This window comes from Mesoplodon densirostris, chromosome 14, assembly GCF_025265405.1.
Source record: "Mesoplodon densirostris isolate mMesDen1 chromosome 14, mMesDen1 primary haplotype, whole genome shotgun sequence".
NCBI classification, from domain to species: Eukaryota; Metazoa; Chordata; class Mammalia; order Artiodactyla; family Ziphiidae; genus Mesoplodon; species Mesoplodon densirostris.
Window position 1 is genome coordinate 88825411 of NC_082674.1, and position 26799 is coordinate 88852209.

The following is a 26799-nucleotide window of genomic DNA, read 5'->3' on the forward strand; positions in this document are numbered from 1 at the left end:
GTTAGGAGACCGTGACAGTAATACAAGGGGGTTGAAGAATCTCCATGAGCAGAAACCATGAGTGACAGACAACTTGCATCAGTGCATCTACTGGGCTGCACATACCACTGCCAACCTTTTGTTTGTTTGTTTTAAACCAGGAATACAACTGAACTCATTCTCACAACATTGGTCTTACTCTTAGCCTTATTCTTAGTGTGGGTAATGACATATACACCTTTATGCTTGCATATATGTATGTGTATATACTAATGTACATGTGATTGTGTGTGTATACGAACTATAGCATATTACACATGCTATACTGAAATTTGCTTGTTTCCCCCACTTAAAATATCTTGGAGGTTATTTTTTGGTCAGTAAATCTGAAGCTGCCTAACTCCTTTTGATAGCTGCTTAGTATTCCATTATATGGATGTGCTATAATGTATTTATAATACATAATGTATTATGGACATTTAAGTTTCTGATATTTTGCCATTAAAAATGATGCAGTGAGGGACTTCCCTGGTGGCGCAGTGGTTAAGAATCCGCCTGCCGATGCAGGGGACACGGGTTTGAGCCCTGGTCCAGGAAGATCCCACGTGCCGAGGAGCAACTAAGCCCACGCGCCACAACTACTGAGCCCGCGTGCCACAACTACTGAAGCCCGCGCGCCTAGTGCCCGTGCTCCGCAACAAAGAGAAGCCACCGCAATGAGAAGCCTGCGCACCGTAACAAAGAGTAGCCCCCGCTCGATGCAACTAGAGAAAGCCCGTGCACAGCAAGGAAGACCTATCACAGCCAAAAATAAATAAATAAATTTATTTTAAAAAAGATGCAGTGAGTATTCTTGTATATACAATATCACTTTGTACATATGCAAGTATATCCAAATTCCTAAAAATAAATTCTTAGAAGAATTCGACATTCTTTGAAATTACTGAGTCAAACAGATTGGGCATTTGTAATTTTAGTATATTGCTAAATTACTTTCCATACTGCCTGTTTTCCTGTACCCTCACCAACAGGAGGAGTTATCAGACTTTGATAGTGACTCATCTGAAAGGTAAAACTGGTACTTTATTGTACCTTTACATATGTTTGACCCATTTTCATTCCCTTTCAAAGAACCAATTTTATCTTCTTTTCATTTATCTCTTGTATTATTGACCTTATTTAGCTGTAGGAGTTCTTGATCTGTTAAAGAAAGCAGTGTTTGTCTGGTGTGAGTTCCAGATATTTCTCCCCAGTATTTGCCTTTTGGCTTGACTTTTGGTAATTATTACTATAAATTTTTCTTTAGGTATATTTATGAGAGTTTTTGGTGTGTGTGTGTTGGCTTCAGAATTTCATGTTATACTTAGAGAAGACCTTCCCACTTCTATGATTATTTTTAAAAACTCATCCATTGTTTTTCTTCTAGAACTTGTACAGTTTAATTTTTTGTATTTAAATCTTTCAACCACTTGGAATGTATTTTGGGGTAAGTTATTAAGTGTGGAGCAAATTTTTTCCTCAGTTGTTCCAACACCATGCATTGAAAAATTAATCTTTCCCCATTGACTGGAAATGCTATAAGGTGTCTTCTTATATATGGGTCTTACCTACCCAACTAGACCATACACTTTTTAAAGCCCCAATTAGTTTTGTCCTTTCTCGTTTTCCCCATAAAACTGAGCATGATGTTCTGCATAGAACAGGTATGACATTAATTTTTTACCTTTTAAAAATTGTGAACTCTGTATATAGGCAAGTACACAAAGCATTCATGTACAGTTTAATGAAAATTTATAAAATGAACACCTGTGTAACCATCACCTAAATCAAAAAGTAGGCCCTTTCCAGTTCCCCAGAAGTCCCCTGTATACCTTTCCCAATCGCATTCCTCTCCCGTCCCCCAGAGGCGACCACTCTCTTGACTTGTGACAATGATTTCCTTGTATTTCTTTAAGATTGAGCTGTATGAAATTGCCATTTTTTGTAGGCAAAAAATCTTTTTTTATATTTTATATTTCAATTTAATATTTTTACCACCTATGTATGGATCTCTAAACAGTATAGTTTGGTCGAACCTGGTTTTGAATATTATTTAGATATAATCTCTACTGTATTCTGTGCTGTGCTTCTTTCACTAACTATGGTGGTGTAGTATTGAACCATGTTGTTGCAGTTTGTCAATTCTCATTGCTGGATAAATGCCATTATATGATTCTACTGTGTTTTATTTGTCCATTCCACTGTTGCTGGATTATGGGTTGTTTCCCATTTTGACTACTGCAAATATGTTGCTCTGAAAATCCTTGTAAATTTTTTGATGCATGTGGCCAAGATTTCCTCTAGGACAGGATCAGCAAATTAGGGGCCCCTGCATAGTTTCTTGTTTTTGCTTGTTTGTTTTATTAACTTTTTATTTTTTACTATGAAGTAATTTTACATTTATAGAGGAGTTGCAGAGGTGGCACAGAGAGTCCCTGTATGCCCTTTATCCAGCATCCCATAATATAAACGTCTTACATAATTATGGTGCATTTAAAACAAAGACATTAATATTGGCACAATACTATTAACTATGGACTCTTTGGATTTCGTCAGTTTTTCCACTAAGGTCCTTTTTCTGTTATAGGACCCATTGCAGGATAACACATCACATTTAGTTGTATGTCTCCCTAGACATGAAACAAATTTACCCACTGTAGTACAGTATTTGTGTAAAGTTCTTTTTGTTTGTAGCCTTATCTATCCAGTCAATATAGTATTTTCCAGAGTTACTATTACATAGTCTTTTGAGTCTCATTTCTTTCACTTAGAAAAATTCATTTAAAAATCACCCATGCTGTTGTGTGAATCAATAGTTTTTTTTTAATTGTGGTGAACTTCACATAGCATAAAATTTATTTTTAACATCTTTATTGGAGTATAATTGCTTTACAATGTTGTTTTAGTTTCTGCTCTGTAACAAAATGAATCAGCTATATATATAGCTGTATACAGCTATATATATAGCTGTATACAGCTATATATCCCCATATCTCCTCCCTCTTGCGTCTCCCTCCCACCCTCCTTATCCCTTCCCTCTAGGTGGTCACAAAGTACTGAGCTGATCTCCCTGTGCTATGCGGCTGCTTCCCACTAGCTAGCTATTTTACATTTGGTAGTGTATATATGTCCATGCCATTCTCTCACTTCGTCCCAGCTTACCCTTCCCCCTCCCTGTGTCCTCAAGTCCATTCTGTAGTAGGTCTGCATCTTTATTCCTGCCCTACCCCTGGGTTCTTCAGAACCATTTTTTTTTTAGATTCCGTATATATGTGTTAGCATATGGTACTTGTTTTTCTGAGTCGTCGTGTTTTTATTGCCATTTTTTTCTAGGTATTTTTTTATTTCCTCTTTGATTTCTTCAGTGATTTCTTGGTTATTTAGTAGTGTATTGTTTAGCCTCCACGTGTTTTTATTTTTTACAGTTTTTTTCCTGTAAGTGATATCTAGTGTCATAGTGTTGTGGTCGGAAGATACTTGATACAATTTCAATTTTCTTAAATTTACTGAGGCTTGATTGTGACCCAAGATATGATCTATCCTGGAGAATGTTCCATGAGCACTTGAGAAGAAAGTGTATTCTTGTTGTTTTTGGATGGAATGTCCTATAAATATCAGATAAATCCATTTCGTCTAATGTGTCATTTAAAGCTTGTGTTTCCTTATTCATTTTCATTTTGGATGATCTGTCCATTGGTGAAAGTGAGGTGTTAAAGTCCCATACTATTATTGTGTTACTGTCGATTTCCCCTTTTATGGCTGTTAGCATTTGCCTTATGTATTGAGGTGCTCCTATGCTGGGTGCATAAATACTTACAATTGTTATATCTTCTTCTTGGATTGGTCCCTTGATCATTATGTAGTGTCCTTCTTTGTCTCTTGTAATAGTCTTTATTTTAAAGTCTATTTTGTCTGATATGAGAATTGCTACTCCAGCTTTCTTTTGGTTTTCATTTGCATGGAGTATCTTTTTCCATTCCCTCACTTTCAGTCTGTATGTGTCCCTAGGTCTGAAGTGGGTCTCTTGTAGACAGCATATATATGGGTCTTGTTTTTGTATCCATTCAGCTAGTCTGTGTCTTTTGTTGGAGCATTTAATCCATTTACATTTAAGGTAATTCTTGATATATATGTTCCTGTTACCATTTTCTTAATTGGTTTGTTTTGTTTTTGTAGGTCTTTTCCTTCTCTTGTGTTTCCTGCCTAGAGAAGTTCCTTTAGCGTTTGTTGGAAAGCTGGTTTGGTGGTGCTGAATTCTCTTAACTTTTGCTTGTCTGTAAGGGTTTTACTTTCTCTGTCAAATCTGAATGAGATCCTTACTGGCTAGAGTAATCTTGGTTGTAGGTTTTTCCCTTTCATCACTTTAAATATGTCCTGCCACTCCCTTCTGGCTTGCAGAGTTTCTGCTGAAAGATCAGCTGTTAACCTTACGGGGATTCCCTTGCATGTTATTTGTTGCTTTTAATATTTTTGCTGGTTTTAATATTTTTCTTTGTATTTAATTTTTGTTAAATTAAATAACTTTGTTTTTAGTTTTTGATTAATATGTGTCTTGGCGTGTTTCTCCTTGGATTTATCTTGTATGGGACTCTCTGTGCTTCTTGGACTTGATTGACTATTTCCTTTCCCCTATTAGGGAAGTTTTCAACTATAATCTCTTCAAATATTTTCTCAGTCCCTTTCTTTTTCTCTTCTTCTTCTGGGACCCCCATAATTCGAATGTTGGTGCATTTAATGTTGTCCCAGAGGTCTCAGAGACGGTCCTCAATTCTTTTTTCCTTATTTTGCTCTGTGGTAGTTATTTCCACTATTTTATCTTCCAGGTCACTTACCTGTTTTTCTACCTCAGTTATTCTCCTTTTGATTCCTTCTAGAGAATTTTAAATTTCATTTATTGTGTTGTTCATCATTGTTTGTTTGCTTTTTAGTTCTCCTAGCTCCTTGTTAAATGTTTCTTGTATTTTCTCCATTCTATGTCCAAGATTTTGGATCATCTTTACTATCATTACTCTGAATTCTTTCAGGTAGACTGCCTATTTCCTCTTCATTTGTTTGGCCTGGTGGGTTTTTACCTTGCTCCTTGACCTGCATATTTCTCTGTCTTCTCATTTTTTTTAACTTACTGTGTTTGGGGTCTCCTCTTCGCAGGCTGAAAGTTTGTAGTTCCCGTTGTTTTTGGTGTCTGCCCCTAGTGAGTGAGGTTTGGTCAGTGGTTTGTGTAGGCTTCCTGGTAGTGGGGACTGGTGCCTGTGTTCTGGTGGGTGGGGCTATGTCCGGTGGTGCGTTTTGAGGTGTCTGTGACGTTAGTATGATTTTAGGCAGCCTCTCTGCTAATGGTTGGGGTTGTGTTCCTGTCTTGCTAGTTGTTAGGTATGGGGCGTCCAGCACTGGAGCTTGCTGGCCGTTGGGTGGAGCAGGGTCTTAGTGTTGAGATGGAGATCTTTGGGAGAGCTCTCACCAATTGATATTACATGGGGCCGGGAGGTCTCTGGTGGACCAATGTCCTAGACTCGGCTCTCCCACCTCGGCGGCTCAGGCCTGGCACCCAGCTGGAGCACCAAGACCCTGTCAGCCACACGGCTCAGAAGAAAAGGAAGAAGAAAAAAGGAAGAAAAATAAATTAATAAAATGATAAAATGAAAAATAATGAAAATAAAAGAAGAGAGCAACCAAACTAATAAATCCACCAATGATAACAAGCACTAAAAACTAAACTAAAATAAATATAAAAATCAGAAACAAATCAGTTGCAAACAGCAATCCCCAAGTCTACTGTTGCTCCCAAAGTCCGCTGCCTCAGTTTTAGGGACATTCATTGTCTGTTCATGTATTCCACAGATGCAGAGTTCATCAAGTTGATTGTGGAGATTTAATCCGCTGCTCCTTGGGCTGCTGGGAGACATTTCCCTTTCTCTTCTTTGTTCACATAGCTTCTGGGGTTCAGCTTTGGTTTTGGCCCACCTCTGCGTGTAGGTCACCCTCAGGCATCTGTTCCCGGCCAGACAGGACGGGGTTAAAGTAGCGGCTGATTAGCGCACTCTTGCTCACTCAGGTCAGGGGGAGGGAGGGGTACAGTAGTCATAACTGGAATGCAGGGCGAACCTCCAGCAGCAGAGACCGGCGTGACATTGCAACGGCCTGAGGTGCACCGTCTGTTCTCCCAGGGAAGCTGTCCCTGTATCTCGGGACCCTGGCAGTGGCGGGCTGCACAGGCTCCCGGGAGGGGAGGTGTGGAGAGTGACCTGCGCTCGCACACAGGCCTCTTGGTGGCGGCAGCAGCAGCCCCAGCGTCCCACGCCCGTCTCTGGGGTCCGCGCTTTCAGCCGCGGCTCGCGCCCGTCTCTGGAGCTCCTTTAAGCAGCGCTCTGAATCCCCTTTCCTCGCGCACCAGGAAACAAAGAGGGAAGGAAAAGTCTCTTGCCTCTTCGGCAGCTCCAGACTTTTCCCCGGACTCCCTCCCGTCCAGCCGTGGCGCACTAACCCCTTCAGGCTGTGTTCACGCCGCCAGCGCTCCGACAGAAGCCCGAGCCTCAGCTCCCAGCCCCGCCCGCCCCGGCGGGGGAGCAGACAAGCCTCTCGGGCTGGTGAGTGCTGGTTGGCTGCGATCCTCTGTGCGGGAATCTCTCCGCTTTGCCTTCCGCACCCCTGTGGCTGCGCTCTCCTCCGCGGCTCCGAAGCTTTCCCCCTCCGCCACCCGCAGTCTCCGCCCACGAAGGGGCTCCTAGTGTGTGGAAACCTTTCCTCCTTCACGGCTCCCTCCCACTGGTGCAGGTCCCGGCCCTATCCTTTTGTCTCTGTTTATTCTGTTTTCTTTCGCCCTACCCAGGTACGTGGGGAGTTTCTTGCCTTTTGGGGGGTCTGAGGTCTTCTGCCAGCGTCCAGTAGGTGTTCTGTAGGGGTTGTTCCACGTGTAGATGTATTTCTGATGTTTTTGTCGGGAAGAAAGTGATCTCCACGTCTTACTCCTCTGCCATCTTGAAGGTCCCCCCCACAAATTAATCATTTTAAAGTGTACAATTCACTGACATTTAGTACATTCACAGTATTGTGAAATAATCACCTCTATCTAGTTCCAAAACGCTTTCATCCTTCTAAAATAAAATCCTGTACCCATTAAGTAGTAACTCTCCATTCCTCCCTCCTCCCAGCCTCTGGCAACCATCATTCTGCTTTCTGTTTCTATGGCTTTACCTATCCTGGATTATTTCGTATGAATGGAATCACGCAATATACGTGATATTTTGTGTCTGACTTTTTCACCTCTTGTAATGTTTTGAAGGTTCGTCCACTTTGTAGCAGGTATCAGTACTTCATTCCTTTCTCTTTTTTTAATTGCGGTGAAACATACTTAATATAAAATTTGCCATTTTAACCATTATTTAGTGTATAGTTTAGTGGCATTAATTACATTCACAATATTGTGCAACCATCACCACTATCTATTTCTAAAACTGTTTCAACACTAAACAGAAATTCTACCTATTAAGTAATAAGTCCCCATTCCCCACTCCTCCCAGCTGTTGGTAACCTCTAATCTAATTTTTACCTCTATGAATTTACCTATTCTAGATATATCCTGTAAGTGGAATCATACAATATTTGTCCTCTTGTGTCTGGCTTATTTCACTTAGCCTAACATTTTTCAGGTTCATCCATGTTATAGCACATATCAGAATAAATCCTTTTTATGGTTGAATAATATTCTGCTGTATGGATATACCACATTTTGTTCATCTGTTGATGGACACTTGTGTTGTTTTCGCCGTTTGGCTCTTGTAATAATGCTGCAATGAACACTGCATACAGGTGTTGTTTGAGTCCTTGTATTCAGCTTGTTTGGGTCTGTACCTAGGAGTGGAGTGATTTGCCGACCTCTGGTCTAGATTATGTATAATGATAAACTAAATTCCAGAGTGGTTAAGCCTCAGTCTTGATAGTGCATAGTTCTATCAGATTTTTAGATTTTTGCCAATTTCATCTGTGTGTAATGGTGTTTCATTGTGATTTTAATTTGTATTTCCTGATTTCTAATGGGGGTGAACATGTTTCCACATGTTTATAAGCCATTGAATTTCATGTTTTGTACTATGCCATTAATTTTCCTATTGATGATTTGCCTTCCTAAATTAATATTGATGAATTGATATCTCCAAATAATGTTTACTTTGTATTTCTGCAGAACAAATAGTGGAGAAAGATGAAGGTCCGTATTATACTCATCTGGGATCTGGCCCCACGGTAGCCTCCATCCGGGAACTCATGGAGGAGCGGTGAGTGATGCACAGATGTCCAAGGAGAAATGAGCAAGTTGTTAATAGAATATGGATTTTAAGCACCTCTCGTTTTCATTGCCTTATATTAGACAGCCTACAGAAAGGAATCCCTGATACACAGACTGAAAAGCTGAATGTGGGATTTTCACCCCCAGTGCCCCGGGTTTCTTTCTGTCTATAGGTCTGCCCTTTACAGATCCCCATAACCCCCTTTTATCTCACTCTTTCTTGAAATATTTTTTATTAAAGAAATGGGGTTAAATGGTTGTATGTCCTGTAGAGTTTCCCATGGTCTGAAGTTTGCTGCTACCTTTCCTGTGGTATTGTTTTAACAGGTTCTTCTGCCCTGTGTCGGGTAAATCAGTTAGATCTAAAGGCTTGATCAGAATCAGATTGTTTCTTTCTTTCAAAACTACTTCCTAGGTGGTGTTTTGTACCACCAGTAGGAGAAATGTATGCCTTGTCTTTGGCCAGTGGGCACCTATTCACATTGTCTCCTGAGTCCTTTTGACATGATCCTAGGAGTTCTTGATTTCTCATATTTTTATTGGGGGAAGAAATATTTAGAAAACAGACTCTGGGTGCTGGGGGTGCTCATTTTTCTAGGCCATTTCAGTAGAAAGAGCCAAGATGTATGTGTAGGTTTTTTATTTTTGCTATTGTTTAGTGATTAAATACATACACTGAGTTTATATACACTTCCAATTCGAACTCAAGACTATAGGGCTTTTACGGAACAGCTCTGTTTTGCTTTTTTAAGCAGTTTTGTACAGATAGAAACTTTAAAATCTATGTACTTGTCCACAGTAGATATTAAATACTGTGAGTTCCAGTGTGTAGAGAGGTAAAAATTGCTTGGTGATTGAGAGCATATGGACACTGGAGCTGGACTAAGGTCCAGTCCTGGCCCTTCCACTTACTGATGAGTTCTTTGGTAAGTTGCTTTACTTCTCTGTGACTCGGTTTTCTTATCTGCAAAATGGAGAAAATAAAAGTACCTACATTGGAGGAGAGTTATGAGGATAAACTGAATTGATGTCTGGGAAGCACTTACTGCTTACTAGTAAATATTACATACAGGGTGTCTACATCATATCTGCATTTACTGACTGCATTTTTACAACAAACGTTAGTATTTTAATAGTAAAGGTGTAAATTATGTAAGACATAAACATGTTTGCTCATACGTATATATAGACATACAGATGTGTGGAAGGCTGGGGGCTGAGAATTGTAGCTTAGAATTTCTACAAATTTGGGGACCAGGTTTTGTCTGACCAGGGTAACTAATACTGTCATTAATATAGCAGGGAACATGATTTTGAACTAAATAACTGTAGTGATATCCCCGAATGAATAAAAGGTAAGATGGATGGGACACAGTGATCTGCTGTAAACACTCTTAATTATCGTGTACCATCTGGAAACATTTATGTTCATAGTAGCCCATCAGAAAAGCATTTGATCCAAGACCCAATCTGTAACTTCAAGACTGATTGAAAGAGCACCTCTGAGTCCATAAGAATCATCAAAAAGTCTGCAAATAACAAATGTTGGCAAGGATGTAGAGGAAAGGGAGCCCTAGTACATTGTTGGTGAGAATGAAACATTTAAAACAGTGTGTGGGTTATTCATGCACGCCTGCATGTGCCCCATGTGTATGTGTTACAGCTTTGAGATTGGAGCGGGCATTATTTGGCCAGCGATTTTTTTTTTAAACATCTTTATTGGAGTATAATTGCTTTACAGTGGTGTGTTAGTTTCTGCTGTATAACAAAGTGAATCAGTTATACATATACATATGTCCCCATATCTCCTTCCTCTTGCGTCTCCCTCCCTCCCACCCTCCCTATCCCACCCCTCTAGGTGGTCACAAAGCACCGAGCTGATCTCCCTCTGCTATGCGGCTGCTTCCCACTAGCTATCTATTTTACGTTTGGTAGTGTATATATGTCCATGCCACTCTCTCACTTTGTCCCAGCTTACCCTTCCCCCTCCCCGTGTCCTCAAGTCCATTCTCTAGTAGGTCTGCGTCTTTATTCCCATCCTGCCCCTAGGTTCTTCATGACCTTTTTTTTTTTTTTTTTAGATTCCATATATATGTGTTAGCATATGGTATTTGTTTTTCTCTTTCTGACTTACTTCACTCTGTATGACAGACTCTAGGTCCATCCACCTCACTACAAATAACTCAATTTTGTTTCTTTTTATGGCTGAGTAATATTCCATTGTATATATGAGCCACATCTTCTTTATCCATTCATCTGATGATGGACACTTAGGTTGTTTCCATCTCCTGGCTATTGTAAATAGAGCTGAAATGAACATTGTGGTACATGTCTCTTTTTGAATTATGGTTTTCTCAGGGTTTATGCCCAGTAGTGGGATTGCTGGCTCATATGGTCGTTCTATTTGTAGTTTTTTAAGGAACCTCCATACTGTTCTCCATAGTGGCTGTATCAATTTACATTCCCACCAACAGTGCAAGAGGGTGGGTTCCCTTTTCTCCACACCCTCTCCAGCATTTATGGTTTGTAGATTTTTTGATGATGGCCATTCTGACTAGTGTGAGGTGATACCTCATTGTAGTTTTGGTTTGTATTTCTCTAATGATTAATGATGTTGAGCATTCTTTTTGGCCAGCGCTTTTTGTGAGGAGTCTTGACACTATTGTTTACAGGTTGAGGGCTGCAGGGGAGTCAAATGTACAAGTTTGATCTGGGACAGTTTTTATGTGTGTTTGGTTTTTGGTAACGATTTTACAAGATTGCTAGACAGCTCTCTCAATAACTTTTAGTTATAGAAGAGTATGTTTTGAAACAAGGATTAAGAGATAATGATAAAGTTGAGATTTGTCCTTTTTTTTTTTTGTCATTGCTTTAAAAATAACAGCCAAGTGTAGATTCTTCAGAAACTGATCCAAGGGAGGAATTCCTCTCAAGACCAGGAATACTTGTGTTTTTCCTCAGCAACTGGTTTATTTTTATCTTAAGGTCCTTGTAAATCATGGAACAGATTGTGTTTCCATCTTTATGTTGGCTGCTAGTAAGCTTAGAGCCAGATTTGTGTATCCTCATTAGGAGGAACGTAATTTCTCATCTTTGGCCTGTGGGAGCCTATTCAGGTTCACTCCTGAGTCCTTCTGACATGACCCTAAGGAGTCTTCATTAGCTTCCTTGATTTCTCATGTGATGAAATGTTCTAGGCTCATCTCTTAAAAATATGCACAAGACCCCACCATTTGCATTTTGCATAACAACATCATGTCTGTCTGTTTCCCCCTTTACTCTGATTTCATCACCTGTTATTTTTATCACATAGACATCTTTTTAAGCTCCTTCTGGAACAGGAGGGGAATGAATGATTGCTGAAAATCACCTGGAAGGGGGTCTAGTTTGTGAATGATCCAGGCCATCTCTTTCTCTAGACCTCCCGCCCAACCCTTACTCTGCAGGACCACTCTGCTGCCAGGAGTTGGCCAAGGCAAGGAGGGAAGAAAACTGAAATCCAGGGGATGTTGGTGCTCTTAGTTTATCTGGGAAAGACTGTGAAAGGAGGAGGCTGAAAGCAAGTCCTAAAATATTATCAGATTTGTTAATGGGTTCCATACCTCCTGGGTACTCAGGTCCTTGTTGTCATAGATGATTGGAGTCAGGTGTTCAAACCCATATCTGAGAATGGCCTGCTGCACAGGGCCACATGTCCTCGAACTGGAAAGGGGATTCTCCACAGCCTAGGAGTTCATTAAATGTTCATTCTAGGAATGAAAGCACCAGCACCATGCCAGCAAATCCTCTGAGTTTGGGGGAACTGGTCTCATTAATGTGTGATAGAGGTAACCCTGAAGAATCACAACTTTAGATCAGCGGTTATCAAGCTTGAGCACGCTTCAGGTCTCTGGAGGACTTGTAAAAGCACAGATCGCTGGGCCCCACCCCAGGGTTTCTGACCCAGCAGGTCTGGGATGGGACCTGAGAGTCTGCATTCCTCCCAAGTTTCCAGGGGATGCTGGTCCCAGCACCACCTTTGAGAATCACTGGCTAAGACGATCAAGTTACCCTTTAGAATCAGGTTTCAGCCTACCCTTCCAGGCTTAGTTTAGGGTCTAGGAGTTCACCTGTATGAACGCCTCTTAATGATAGGCCAGAAAGTAAGACATTTAAGAAAAAAGAACTAAATCCAGAGTTGACTGGTTGTCTTTAAACACAGAGACAGTTCTGGTTAAAAAAAAAAAAAATTCTAACTGATCAGCCAGTGCTTGGCCCTTTTATTTGCTCTCAAACGTGAAGTTCACTACAGGAAGCATTTCTCACAAGGATGGGACGGTGGGGAAGGTCTTGGTCAGAAAGCCTAGTCTGTGTCCTCAGCTACCCTCCTGTGGGGAACACGATATCCTGTCCGTTCCAGTGAGAACGGTATGGTCACCCCAGGTTGTTCTTCCCACAGTGACCCCAGGACACACTGAGTGTCCAGGCTCTGCGCTCCTGATAGATGCTTGTGGAGCTGAAAGTTTTCCAGGAACCAAACAAAAGCAGCACTATCTGGTCTTTTCCTCTTGAGCCAGACCACGCTATATAAACTCCCCAGAGTCCTGTCTCCAAACACATTCTATAAGGGACTAACATAGCCTTAGAATTTTAATGTGGCAGTTATCAGCTTTTCACCTCATTCCTGAGGTCTTGAGTGAAATAGAGAACATTGAACTCAGAGAAACCTTAGATCAGCATTTTTTTTGTTTTTGTTTTGTTTTTTGGGTTTTTTTTTTTTTTTTGTGGTACGCAGGCCTCTCACTGTTGTGGCCTCTCCCGTTGCGGAGCACAGGCTCCGGACACACAGGCTCAGCGGCCATGGCTCACGGGCCCAGCCACTCCACAGCATGCGGGATCCTCCTGGACCGGGGCACAAACCCGTGTCCCTTGCATCGGCAGGCAGACTCTCAACCACTGTGCCACCAGGGAAGCCCAGAAGCATTTTTTTTTAATATTTGTTTTCTTTTCCAATTACAAAAATAAAACATGTCTATAAAAGGCTGTTTTTAAAAAGTCTAGAGAGAATAAAGCTCTCATAATTATCCTTCTTAGAAGAAAAAATTTTTTTAAAGTTTGACGCTTACGTTACTATTTTTTCTAAGCATTTACGAAGATACACATATGTATATAGAGAAATTTTGAACAAAATAGGATCAAGCATACTATCCCCATGTTTGTAGCTATTACCCCTCACCCCACTTAATTTCTTTCGTGTCAGTACATACAATTCTGTAGAATCCTTTTTGACAACTATGTGGTTTTCCATTGCATGGACATTTATTTTATTATGTTTTATTTAGCCAGTCCTATACTGGATATTTAAGTTCTTTCTAAATTTTCTCTTGTTGATGCAACAATGAATATCTTGTTCCTAAATCTTGGTGTATTTGTACAGTTATGTCTGAGGTAGAGATTCCTAGAAGCAGAGTGGATGAGATAAAGAATGATGTGTAACTATATATGTATTTATATAACGAATATGTAAAACAAAATATGTAGTAGCTATGATAACATTATCCTCTATTAAATAGTATATTAAAATAATATGCTATGACCAAATTGGATTTATTACAGAAATATAAGGATTGTTTGCTTTAGACAGTCTGTTAAAATAGACTTGATAATTGACCAAAGGAGAAAAACCATTCAATCATCCATGTCCTTAGTTGCTAAAAATGTATTTGATAAAATTGATCGATTCTTGATTAATAATCCTTAGGACAAGGACTTCCCTGGTGGTGCAGTGGTTAAGAATCCGCCTGCCATTGCAGGGGACATGGGTTCTAGCCCTGGTCCGGGAAGATCCCACATGCCGCGGAGTAACTAAGCCCGTGCACGACTACTGAGCCACATGCCACAACTACTGAAGCCCGCATGCCTAGAGCCCGTGCTCCACAACAAGAGAAGCCACCTCAACGAGAAGCCCGTGCACCGCAACAAAGAGTAGTTCCCGCTCACCGCAACTAGAGAAAGCCCGCGCGCAGCAACAAAGACCCAATACAGCAAAAAAAAAAAAAAAAAATTCCTTAGAACAGGAAACCCTTAGCAGAGCCCTTCAAAGTAAGGGAGTCTCTATCTCTATCCCAAAGTCAACGAGCTTCATGCCCAGGGATGAGTAGTTAGAAACATTTCCAGTAAAGTCAAGAAATAAGCAAAGATGCCTGCTAGTGCTTTGGAAGGGGCTGGCGAGTACAGACAGACACGAGATGGAAGTAGAGGCATGGAAAGTGGAAAGGAGGAGGTGGCCAATAACCAGTACTTGCAGATGATACAATATTGTACTTGAAACTACAAAGCTATTAAAAATAAGACAATTCAGCAAGATGGATGTTTACAGTATTAAGAATAATTAATATTTATTGGGCTCTTCCCTCATGCCAGGAACTTCAGAGTACTTTAATGCACTCCCTGTGGATTATCTCATTTGATCTTTTCCCAAGCCTAGGAGACGGGAACCATTTTTATATCCATTTTACAGATGAGGAAACTGAGGCTTAGAGAGGTTCAGTCGTTTGGGCATGGTCCTGTAACAAGAAAGGGCTGTGCTGGCACTCAAGCCCCAGCTCTCTGACCTCCAAGGCTGCACTTTAACCGCCATTGCCCCCAGGTAGCTGTGTGGCCTTGGGCAGGTCAGTTCAGCTCTGGGGGCCACAGTTTCATCACCTCTGAATGTGGTGAATCCCTGAGTGTGTGCACACATTTATGGGCCAGGGCAGGGGTGTGTGCAGGAACCAGACGTGTTTACTGTCCAAGGGAATCTCAGAGCCAGTTTGTACTGGGTTTGTACTGGGTAGGGTCGCTTCCCCCGGCCTCAGCTAGCCGTCCTCATCTGTTCAAATGTCAGCTGGGGATTTTGTTGAAAGAGAATAATAAGGGTTTCCCCATTTGTTTTCTTTTGTCTATTGCACTTTACTGAATTTATAAATAACTAACTCTGCTAACAGGGCTGGATACAAATGCCTGTGTTGAGCCTTGGGTTTGAGTGCTCAGAGGTAATAATCAGAGACCTTCTGCCCTGGAACAGAGCGGAGCCAGGTGGACCAGAGGCCCTGGGAGTCTGTAAGTGGAGCTGTGTCCCCAGAGGCTTTCACACGGAATAAACATTTAAATGTTTCTCCTCCTTCTCTATTGCCCCACAGTAACTAGAAACCCTAGCTGAAACACACCGAGGCTTGCCTTCCTACCGAGACGTGCTCTCCTTGGGGCTTCAGCTGTGCTGATGGTGCCTTCTGTCTCCCTCTCCAGGTACGGAGAGAAGGGGAAAGCCATCCGGATCGAGAAGGTCATCTACACGGGCAAGGAAGGGAAGAGCTCACGTGGCTGTCCCATCGCAAAGTGGGTACGTGTCGAAGCCCCACAGCCCAAGCTGGGCCGGGGAGTGGAGGGTAGACGCGTGCGCCGTCCAGGGAGCTGTGAGCCAGCATGTGGTGCTGGTTAGGGGCATCTCCCCCCCGCCTCGGGTGTGCGTCCTCACTCTGTTTAAATGCCAGCCTCTGAGGTCCACGGCTGGCCTTGGAACGGCTCTGGTCATACTCTCAGCTCATACTGCCCCTGTGGTTCAGGGCTGCAGAGGGAGGGAGGAGAAGCGGAAGCTGGAGACGTCATCTTGCTCAAGGCTGAGCCCCACCACAGTCCCTGTGACTCCTCTGCCCGCTTTGTGTGCCCTGGAGCTGCAGGTGTTCCTGTCTCCTGTCCACAAGAACTAAGCCTCTGACTTAGCCTCTGACAAGAACTGACCCTCTCAGGGTCAGGGACAGCACTGCATCTGTTTTACTTCTGAGCCACTGTTTCCTATAAGGCAGCCTGTGTGTCTTGGCAGAGGGGACGTCAATGACTCAGACCCCAGTTTCACCCAAAGTTTTCTGACCTTGCCCTTCCAGGCCTCATAGAGCACTTTATTTTATTTTTATTTTTATATTTTTTTACATCTTTATTGGAGTGTAATTGCTTTACAATGGTGTGTCAGTTTCTGCTGTATAACAAAGTGAATCAGTTATACATATACGTATGTCCCCATATGTCTTCCCTCTTGCGTCTCCCTCCCTCCCACCCTCACAAAGCACCGAGCTGATCTCCCCCTGTGCTATGAGGCTGCTTTGCACTAGCTAGCTATTTTACGTTTGGTAGTGTATATATGTCCAAGCCACTCTCTCGCTTTGTCACAGCTTACCCTTCCCCCTCCCCATATCCTCAAGTCCATTCTCAAGTGGGTCTGTGTCTTTATTCCTGTTTTACCCCTAGGTTCTTCATGACTTTTTTTTTTCTTAAATTCCATGTATACGTGTTAGCATACGGTATCTGTCTTTCTCTTTCTGACTTACTTCACTCTGTATGACAGACTCTAGGTCCATCCACCTCATTACAAATAGCTCAATTTCATTTCTTTTTATGGCTGAGTAATATTCCATTGTATATATGTGCCACATCTTTATCCATAGAGCACTTTAGAACCACTGTGGAACCAGTGCCCAGAGCAGCAGCAAGGTTATCAGGTAGCCATTTGCTCAGTGCTTGGTAGGGAGCGTATACATGGAAAATGGAAAGCTCCATCCCTGTGTTCAAACTGCTTATGATGTAGAGACACAGGAAGTAAGATCATGGAGACTTGAATATTCGAGCTTTAACACTGAGAGGCAGACTTGGTGCTGTAGAGTTCAGGGGCAAAAGGGACATGACTGGCAGGAGGAGTGTTCAGGCTGGGTTCCCCAGAGAAGGTGGATATGCGTGGGGCCATATTAAATGGGCCAGGAGAAGGTAGCAGCATTCCTGGTGAGGAAAGTCATGTTGGCAAAGGCAAAAAGGCTGGGTGAACATACACACGGCTCACTTTGAGTGAGGGATGGTGGTAAGATGACCTTTGTCATCCTCCGTCCGTCTGCGCACATGCCTGTTTTTATCTGGTCTGTACCCCATGCCTTTGCACCTTTATGTTTAACGAAAATAAAAGGTGTCTGAACCTGAACTACCACATATCTATTTGTAGCAATTATCAGACAGTAGTGAAGAATTATCTGGAAAAATCTGAAATACTTAAGAGTATTCACAGGTATGTAGAAGCATGTTGTCCCCACCCTTATGAACGGTGGTCATTACAGTGGGAGGTTGACTATGTCTGCGGCTGATCAGGGTGGGTGTTATCCCCCAAGAGAACCTATTAGAGAAATGGCATTGTCCCTCTCTCCTGCTAATTCAGGCAGTTGTTGAGGAATTCCAAAGTCTTGGGCAAGAAACTGAAGATCCTTGGGGCGTAGGTAGAGATAGGGACTTCTCAGCTTCAGAAACAGCACCTTAAAGAAAGGAAACACCTGGCTGTGTGGATGGTGTTGAGGATGAGAACATGCATTTCCAGTCCCCGGACACCCATGGTCAAGCTTTAGCTCTTGACCAGCGCTTGTATGTCTCTGCTGAGAGCTGGGGAGGGAGTTGCCCAGGTAAAGCATGAAATCAGTTTCTGGGGCTGTGAGAGGAGAGCAGAATGATGGGGCCGGGGGGAGGAGCTTGGTCCTCCAGGGTCTGTGGACAGATGCCCAGAGCAGGACACATGTAGCCCAAGTGCTTTGTCCAAAAGTTGGAATAACTGTGGGTATCACCAAGTCTGGTGGGGGATGCCAGCTTTGAAAGAAAAGCTCAGATAGAAGGGAATACACAGTGACAGAGAGGTGAGGAAATTCTGTATCTGATGAGTGCAGATAAAAGGAGAGAGGAAAAAAATTTTTTATGAGAAGAGTGGTAGGTCATAGAACTGTTACAGCAGCAAGAGAAAGGCCGTGCTGAGTTGTGGTTTTTTTTTTTTCCTTCTTTTATAACCACCTCTCACAATGTGGTGGACTTCTCTTATTTTTTGCCTACACAGCCACCAAATACCCTATGTATTTTGGTTGTAGAGCTCATCTAGAGTTCCACCTCCTTGGAAGTTAGAGAAGAGGCAGGTGTTCCCTTTCTCTGCCCCCCACCCCCGAGCAAGTGACCCACAAATGCTAAGAAGGACAGATTACCCTTGGTGGCAGCATGGCATCAAGAGCTCAGGAAGTGGTCCATGGCCCCGGGGGAGTGGCAGCACCCAGCTGCCTGTGGTGGGCAGTGCCTTCTGTGGCTCTCCCCACTTCCCCTGTCCCATGTCTAGAGCCTGGGTTTTCTTTCCAACTGGGGTTCATGTCTGTGTTTGCAGCCTGAACCCCCAACCAATACCTTCATTACAAGCAGTGTACCTGACAAGTTCTAGACTTAACCGGCTAGGATCTTGGGGGACAAAGCTGAGGTGCATCATGGATGCCCAGCAAATGTGTGTTGAGAGAATGATCTAAGAAAGCAATGGGGACTACCCAGAGAGCCTGCTGGTAGTCTCTGATTTTAAGGTGGCCTGTACAAAGTATGGAAGTCACCAAGCATGGGAGTAAGGGAGTGACCCATGGAGCATTCCAAAGGCTCAGAATAAACAGAGGCATGCCAGAAGCAAACACTGCAGACGGGAAAAATGGGCTTTTGGTAGAAGAATCATGGAGATGCTGCTTCGCCAGCCTGTAAAGGTAACAGATCAGAAGGCAGATATTCGAAGACCCTTCAGGGGCATGGTAGAGTAGACTTACTGGGGAACCCCAGTGGTTGGAACTAAGTACCAAGGGTGAGAGTTATGGGGGAATAGCTTTGAGTTTCTGCCTGGTGCTGTTCTAGGTTCAGTGCTCAGGGAATTCCTGCCCAGAATCTAGGTGGTTTGTTTACAATCCTGTGATGGCATGTGAACAGTCTGTGTTGCCGTGCTCGAGTGTGGGTTTGTTCACACCTTACGTTGGCCTTTGACTTTTGCACTTTGTGTATTTCACCCCGCTGGGTTCCTTCATAGAGTGTGGATAGGGAGCTCCGCTTTGTTATAGCTTTTCTGAGTGTACCCAAAGGCCTGTGAGGGTGCCACAGGGCTGTCTGCTCATGCCTAGTCACCTTTATGTGTTTGTCACTTGGGAAACCCAAAGGGCGTGACCTCAATCTCAACTTTGACAGGTCGGGTGTCTCTGTGTGCTCTGAACGTGTGTTGCACATGAGTGTAATTAGTCAGTGCACTGCCCGGGCAATGAGCGGAGGTTGACAATAGTGTCTCAGAAACCCTAGTACCTACGATGTGTGCAGATGCCCATGAAATGCCCGGCTCAGTCTGCAGTAGGCCAATCACACAGGGATATGATTAATGGCACGTTCGTATATTTACTAAGCCACAAAAACAATTTTATAAATAATGATGTAATCGATGTTTCCACAAAGGGTAAGGGTGGTGGGCACCATTATTGCTGTGGCTCAAAACAGGAACTCTTGGCCCAGTTATATGTTTTGTTTAGCATACAAGGTGTCCTTTAAATTTTTGAAGCAAATTCTGATACATGCTGCGTCATGGATGAAACTTAAGGACATTATGCCAAGCGAAATAAAGCCAGTTATTAAAGGACAAATGCTGTATGATTCCACTTCTATGAGGCACCCAGAGTAGTCAGGTTAATAGAGTCAGAAAGCAGGATGGTTGTTACCATGGGCTGTGGGCAGGGGAGAATGGAGAGTTAGTGTTAAAGGGGTGTAGAGTTGCTGTTTGGGAAAATAAAAAGTTCTGGAGATAGTTTGCACAACAGTGTGAATATACTTAATGCTACTGAACTGTACACTTAAAATGCTAAATTTTAAGTTACGTATATTTTACTACAATTTTAAAAATTGAATTTGGTGTTCCTGTGTTTAAAAGGAGAGATTTCATGTGAAAATCTGGATTTCTCTTTTCTTCTTGCAAAACTGGAAGAGGTAGGTACACTCGGCTGGAGTTCCCACCAGGCAGTGGTCGATGCAGAGAGGTCTGGCTTCCTGCGCCCCCTGTACATCCCGCCTGCTTTCCTTATTGGCATTTCCTGCCCGGTGGCTCTCTCAGCGTCTCCCTGCACTGACGTACTCATGACCAAGTCTGTCTCCAGCCCAGACATCTCCTGACCTCCACACCCATTCTGTTGGGGCTGCTTAGAATAGCCACTCCAGTGTTCCAGAGTGCCTCTGGCCTCAGCACGCTGCCTGCTAACCTGCCAGGAAACACCGCCCACACTCACCCACTTTTCTGCGCCACAAAACATGGAAGTGATTTAAGACTTTTCCCTGTCCCTCAGCTCCTATAGTCAGGTGGTCCCAAAGTCCCCTTTCTCCTAAAGGTCTCTAGAATCCATGCCTTTTCCTGTTTCATTCCCCATTGTTCTAGTTCCGACTTCATCTGTTTTGCTTGTGTTACGTCAGTGGTCTCCCCATTTCACCCCTCTCCCGACTATCTGTGCCCCTTTCTGAAGCATGTAGCTATGTATATAAGTGAGCCCCCTGCTTATAGACCTTTGTAGAAGCCCCGCCTCGAGTCCTTGTTCCTCCTCCTGTCACTCAGAGCCCTTCCCAGTCTCCCCTCTTCACAGGTCCCCACATCTTATCTAGTCACAAAGTTCCCTGGGATTGTGGGGGGAGATTCAGCCACCTCATCCCCCACTCCTGGACCCTTTGCCTTGACACATCTTTGTGTGAGCCAGGACGGTGTTTAGGGAATGAGTGAGGAGGAGAGCAGTGCCCAAGCCCCATGCTTTTTTTTTTTTAAACAGCCTTATTGAGATATAATTCACATACCATACAATTCACTCATTTAAAGTATATAGTTCAGTGGGTTTTGGTATTATTAATTTTTTTTAATTGTGTTAAAATATACATAACATAAAATTTGGCATTTAACCATTTTTAAGTGTACAATTCAGTGGCATCAATTACATTCACATTGTTATGCAACCATCACCACAGTCTATTTCCAAAACGTTTTCATCATCCCATGCTGAAACTCTATACCCATTAAACAATAACTCCCCAAACCCTCTCCCTCCGCCATCCCAGCCCGTGGTAACCAGCATTCTACCTTCTGTTTCTATGAATTTAACACGTACAGGTACCTCATGTAAGTGGAATCATACAGTGTTTGTCCTTTTGTGTCTGGCTCGCTTCACTTAGCATAGTGTTCTCAGGGTTCACTCATGATGTAGCATGAGTCACACCTTCGTTCCTGTTTAAGGTTGAGTAATATTCCATTGAGTGGACGTGCCACATTTTGTTCATCCATTCGTCAGTTGACGGACATTTGGGCTATTTCCACCTTTTGGCTATTGCTAGGTAATGCTGCTCTGGCCATGGGGTACAAGTACCTGTCCAAATCCCTATTCTCAATTCCCTTGGCTGTATTCTTAGTTTTGCCTGGTTATATTTGTTTAAACTTTTGAGGAACTACCAAAAACTGTTTTCCACAGCATCAAGGCCCTTGTTTTTTAACTAAAAACATACAGATATGCACCGTTTTCTCTGCAGATGTTTTAGGGCAACATAAAAATCTCTGAATATATTTTGGCTTATAATTTTATCTATGTTTTGGGCTAGCCAAAAGGTTCATTCGGCTTTTTCGGTCAGTTGGCTCTAATAGCGTTTAGTTGTCTTTAACTTCATTCGAAACAACTGGATTGTATTGTGACAGCTGTCATATCGGAGTGCATTAAAAAAAAAAAACTTATCAAAATTGGTGAATTTTTGTGTAGACATTTTAATATTGAAGATGGAAGGAAAAAAGCAACATTTTGGCATATTATGCTTTATTATTTCAAGAAAGGTAAAAACGCAAAAAAGATTTGTGCAGTGTATGGAGAAGGTGGTGTGACTGATCAAATGTGTCAAAAGTGGCTTGTGAAGTTTCGTGCAGGAGATTTCTTGCTGGACAATGCTCCACGGTTGGGTAGACCTGTTGAAGTTGATAGCGAATCAAATTGAGATATTAATTGAGAACAATCAACATTACACCACGCGGGAGATAGCTGACTTACTCAGAATATCCAAATCAAGCGTTGAAAATCATTTGCACCAGCTTTGTTATGTGCATCGCTTTGATGTTTGGATCCCATAAGTTAAGCGAAAAACACCTTCTTGACCGTATCCACGTGCGATTCTCTACTCAGACTTAATGAAAACATTCTGTTTTTAAAACAAATTGTGACGGGCGATGAAAAGTGGATACTGTACAATAATGTGGAATGGAAGAGATTGTGGGGCAAGCGAAATGCACCACCACCAACCACACCAAAGGCCGGTCTTCATCCAAGGAAGGTGATGTTGTGTATGTGGTGGGATTGGAAGGGAGTCCTCTATTATGAGCTCCTTCCAGAAAACCAAAGGATTAATTCCAACAAGTCGTGCTCCCAATTAGACCGACTGAAAGCAGCACTTGACGAAAAGCGTCCAGAATTCGTTAACAAAAAATGCATAATCTTCCATCAGCGTAATGAAAGACCGCATGTTTCTTTGATGACCAGGCAAAAACTGTTACAGCTTGGCTGGGAAGTTCTGACTCGTCTGCCATATTCACCAGACATTGCACCTTTGGATTTCCATTTATTTAGGTCTTTACAAAACTCTCTTAATGGAAACAAATTCAATTCCCTGGAAGACTTGTAAAAGGCACCTGGAACAGTTCTTTGCTCAAAAAGAAAAAGTTTCAGCAAGATGGAATTATGCAGTTGCCTGAAACATGGCAGAAGGTAGTGGAACAAAAGGGTGAATACGCGGTTCAGTAAAGTTCTTGGTGAAAATAAAAAATGTATTTAATTTTTACTTAAAACCCGAAGGAACTTTCTGGCCAACTCGGTATTCTTATCCCCAAGTCTATATACATCACCAATGACTCAGGTTTTGTAGTAATGGTTTGTTTTTTTTTATTTTGCTACTGAATGTTTTTCTTTCCCTACTTGTAACGGTCCTTTAGCCTGTGTGGTTGCTGTCGCCAAGGTGTGGCACCCCTGGTAGGCTGCCCTACAGACCTGCACCCCCAGGTCTGTTGGGCAGAGGTGAGGGTGTGTGGCATCCCTGCCGAGGAGCATGGGTGCCCGGCTCCTGAGGTTCACAGCACCCCCGCCCCACCTCCCTGCAGGTGATCCGCAGGCACACGCTGGAAGAGAAGCTGCTCTGCCTGGTGCGGCACCGGGCGGGCCACCACTGCCAGAATGCCGTGATCGTCATCCTCATCCTGGCCTGGGAGGGCATCCCCCGAAGCCTCGGAGACACCCTGTACCAGGAGCTCACCGAGACCCTCCGGAAGTACGGGAACCCCACCAGCCGGAGATGTGGCCTCAACGATGAGTATGTGGGCGGTCCCAGTGGGCGGTCCCAGTGGGCGGTCCCAGTGGGCAGGGCTGGGGCGGTGGGGTCAGGGCCCCGTGTGTCCTGCGGAGTTAGGACTGTGGTGGAAAGAACGCTTACCTACGGATCTGGCCTGGGGCCTGGCCCTGGCTGGGGAGGGTCTCGTGACTCAGCTTAGCTTTGCTTTCCGCCCCAGATTGACTCTGAGGCTCTAAGAGTGGTAGCAAGTGTGGAAAAGTGTGAGTGCCCCGCTGATATAAGGCATCAGTGGTACTCACAAGACCTACCCTGATGGGGTCCCCTCCCCCAGTTTTTAAATTAAGATATTTTTACTTACAATAAAATTCATCCTGTGAGCTGTACAGTTTGAAGAATTTGACAGATGTTTACAGTCATGTAGCCACTGCCACAATCAAGATATAGAAGAGTTCCATCACCCCCCAGACCCCGCCGTGCCCCTTTATAGCCAGGCGCTTCTCCCCACCCCTGGCAAACACAAGTCCTGTTTCCTGTCCCTGGAGGGTTGCCTTTACAAGAATGTCATATGAATGGAACCATACAGCTTGTAGCCTCCTGAGGCTTGCTTCTTTCCCTGAGCACAGTGTTTCTGAGTTTCATCTATGGATGTGTGTATCAGTAGCTCATTACTTTTCACCACTGAGCAGTATTCCACTGTGTGGGTGTGTCACAATTTGTTTATTCATGCCCCAGCTGGAGGGCATTTGGGTTGTTTCTGGATTTTATTAAGTGTTGAATGGTAAAGTCAGTAAAGTAAAGTTCATTTGTTTAAAGGCCTGTCAGCCCCTGGGCCTGCAAGAAGCAGGCATGTTCAAACTCTGTGGTTCACATTCCCGTTTGTGTGGTCTGTGTTGGAGCTGGTCAAGGTAGTAGAGTTAAGGCAAAGTGCAAGCGTTATTGGGTTTTTGATTAGATCCTTCCCAGCCATCTCAAGCAACCCGTGTGCTTCTCCCCGCAGCAGACTCTCAGACTTCAGGCTCAGGGGTGGGAGCCAAACAGGCTGCTCGGAGCTGATTCTCTGCCCACAAGGGTGGAGATTTGGGAAAGGAGTTGAGGGCAGGGAAGGATGTCATGGCCGTCACTGGGAGGCCAGGCCTCAACAGGGCCTCCCCCCGAGGGAGGGGGAAAATTCCAGAACTAAAAATGTGCCTCGTATGCCTAACGTGTGATGTATGTTGCAGCCGTACCTGCGCTTGCCAAGGCAAAGACCCAAACACCTGTGGGGCCTCCTTCTCCTTCGGTTGCTCCTGGAGCATGTACTTCAACGGCTGCAAATACGCTCGGAGCAAGACTCCTCGCAAGTTCCGCCTCGCGGGGGACAACCCCAAAGAGGTGAGCACAGCCCCGCAGGGAGCATGGGACCCTCCCACTCACCCTGTGCCACCTACTGCCTTTAATAGTCCCGGTGGGACTTAGGATTAGCACACTGTGACTCAGATCTGTAGAAAATGGAACTTCCTTTCTTTTTTCTAAACTGACCTTATCTTGCAGTGAAATAAGGTATGTGGGGTGGAGTGTGGAGGGATACGATGAGTGAAAAATTAGACTCACCAATTACGGGTACCTCAGACTTGCAGTTTAGACAAGTCTCTTGAAGGTAAATGTTCAGATTCCTCACTGGAACTTGACCCTCGTAGAGGGTTATTTCTCCCCTCCATTCTTCTCAAGACATCTTTCTGGGTGTGAGGTGTGGCACCTTCTGGCCGCTGCTGGATGTCCCGAGGTGTCCCTCCTCCTGCCTGGCTGCTGGGCCCACATCTCTGTGCACTTGTCCAGTTGTCCAGGCCCTTGGTGTCTCCTTGCTGGGGGCCTGGCACGGTCCTCGGGCACTGGACTGGCATCCACCTGCTGTGGCCACTAGGCCTGAGGCCTCCTCCCCAACCCCATGACAGCAGGACGAGGGGCCTCAGGGTCTCCTCTGCAGGCCGAGCTTAGGCCGGGAACCAGAAGCGGCAGGTCAGGTCGCCTCCCACTCGGCCACTTCTCTGTTGCCCTGGTTGTGAGGGCCATCCCGAGGGGGTCTCCACTTGGAGTCCAAATGCAAAGCAGGCATAGGCCCGAGTGGTCTCTCTGTCACGTCTCCTCCAGCCTCCCTGCCTTCTGCCTCTGCTAGTGTGAGCCGGGTGCTGGATCCAGGCGATACCTTGATCCCAGCCTCTACCTTCCAAACCTCTCCAAGCTCCTGTCACCAGAAGGGCTTCCCCATTTTCCAGGGGACAGGGACTCTCCTGGGGCACATTATTTTTATACCACATGTAAATTTCTATGCTCAGACTTCCAAGCTTTGCTTTTCAGAAACAAAAGGAAGCATGTCCAAATTTAGAACCCCTTTTTTCCCCTCAAAGCCCAGCTTTCTATTACACGACCTAGTCTAAGAGTCTGATTTGACACTAGACTTTTACTTATGGCAGTGCCTGGCCTCCCCCAGAAGCAGCAAATGCAGTTGCTTCAATGAATGGAGGAGTCCCAGTGCCACCAGGAACTAGGAATTACCGTGGATGGAAATAATTGCTTTAATTTCTCACAAAGACTTTCCCTGTTCCGTCAGCTACCATTTCCCGTGCACTTACTAAGTGCGGGGTACTCTGCCCAGCACCTCCCAGCTGTCTCAGTTAATCTCATGACAGCCTGAGGATCTAGGCCCCGTTACTGCTCCCTTTACACGTGAGGCACACGGCTTGCCCGGGGCCATGTGACAGTGATGACGAAGTCAGCATTTAAACCCTGGCCTGTGCTTCCCCAGAGCTCACAAGCCTCACCCCCGTGTGGTGCCGGCTTCAGGCCCACCGTGCCGGTGGCAGCGTCTGGAAGGCAGCCAGGGAGTGCAGTGAGTCTGGCTGGTAGCTCCGGCCGCCCTGCTGGACAGACAGCTGAGCCACTGGTCCCACCCTTCCACTTCTAATCCTGTGAGTTTGGTACCTTCTTTCTTCCCTCCTCCTCTCCTTTCTTCTCCATAAACTCTTCATGCCTGTGCTCAAGGCTGGCCAGGAGCCCCCATAGCCCAACTTGTTACCCTCAGAGAGCCAGAGAGAGGCTACAGACACCTTAAACTCTCTGCCAGTCTGGGGACAACGGCTGCTTTGCCGAGGGCAGCACTATCCAGTGGAACTTCCTGTGATGATGGAAATGTTCTCTGTAGAAGACACAGCCATGGGAGGCCACATGTAGCCACTGAACATTTGAAATGTGGCTAGTGCAGTGGAGGGGCTGAGTTTTGTTTAATTTTTAAATTCAAAAAAATTAATTTCAACTTTTTAATTTTTAAAAAAATTTTATTTGATTTTCATTAAAATGAA

The 26799-nt window shown here is 44.1% G+C and overlaps 1 protein-coding gene across 6 annotated transcripts in view; it reads left to right on the forward strand.

The window, feature by feature from the left end:
* Positions 1-26799, forward strand: part of TET3 (tet methylcytosine dioxygenase 3) — a 105134-nt gene that overhangs the window by 69592 nt on the left and 8743 nt on the right. For all 6 annotated transcript variants that reach the window (XM_060116618.1, XM_060116619.1, XM_060116621.1 and 3 more), the window contains 4 exons: positions 8198-8288; positions 15566-15659; positions 23277-23485; positions 24685-24835. In XM_060116618.1, the coding sequence (XP_059972601.1) occupies positions 8198-8288; positions 15566-15659; positions 23277-23485; positions 24685-24835 (545 nt within the window). The remainder of the gene's footprint in view (positions 1-8197; positions 8289-15565; positions 15660-23276; positions 23486-24684; positions 24836-26799) is intronic.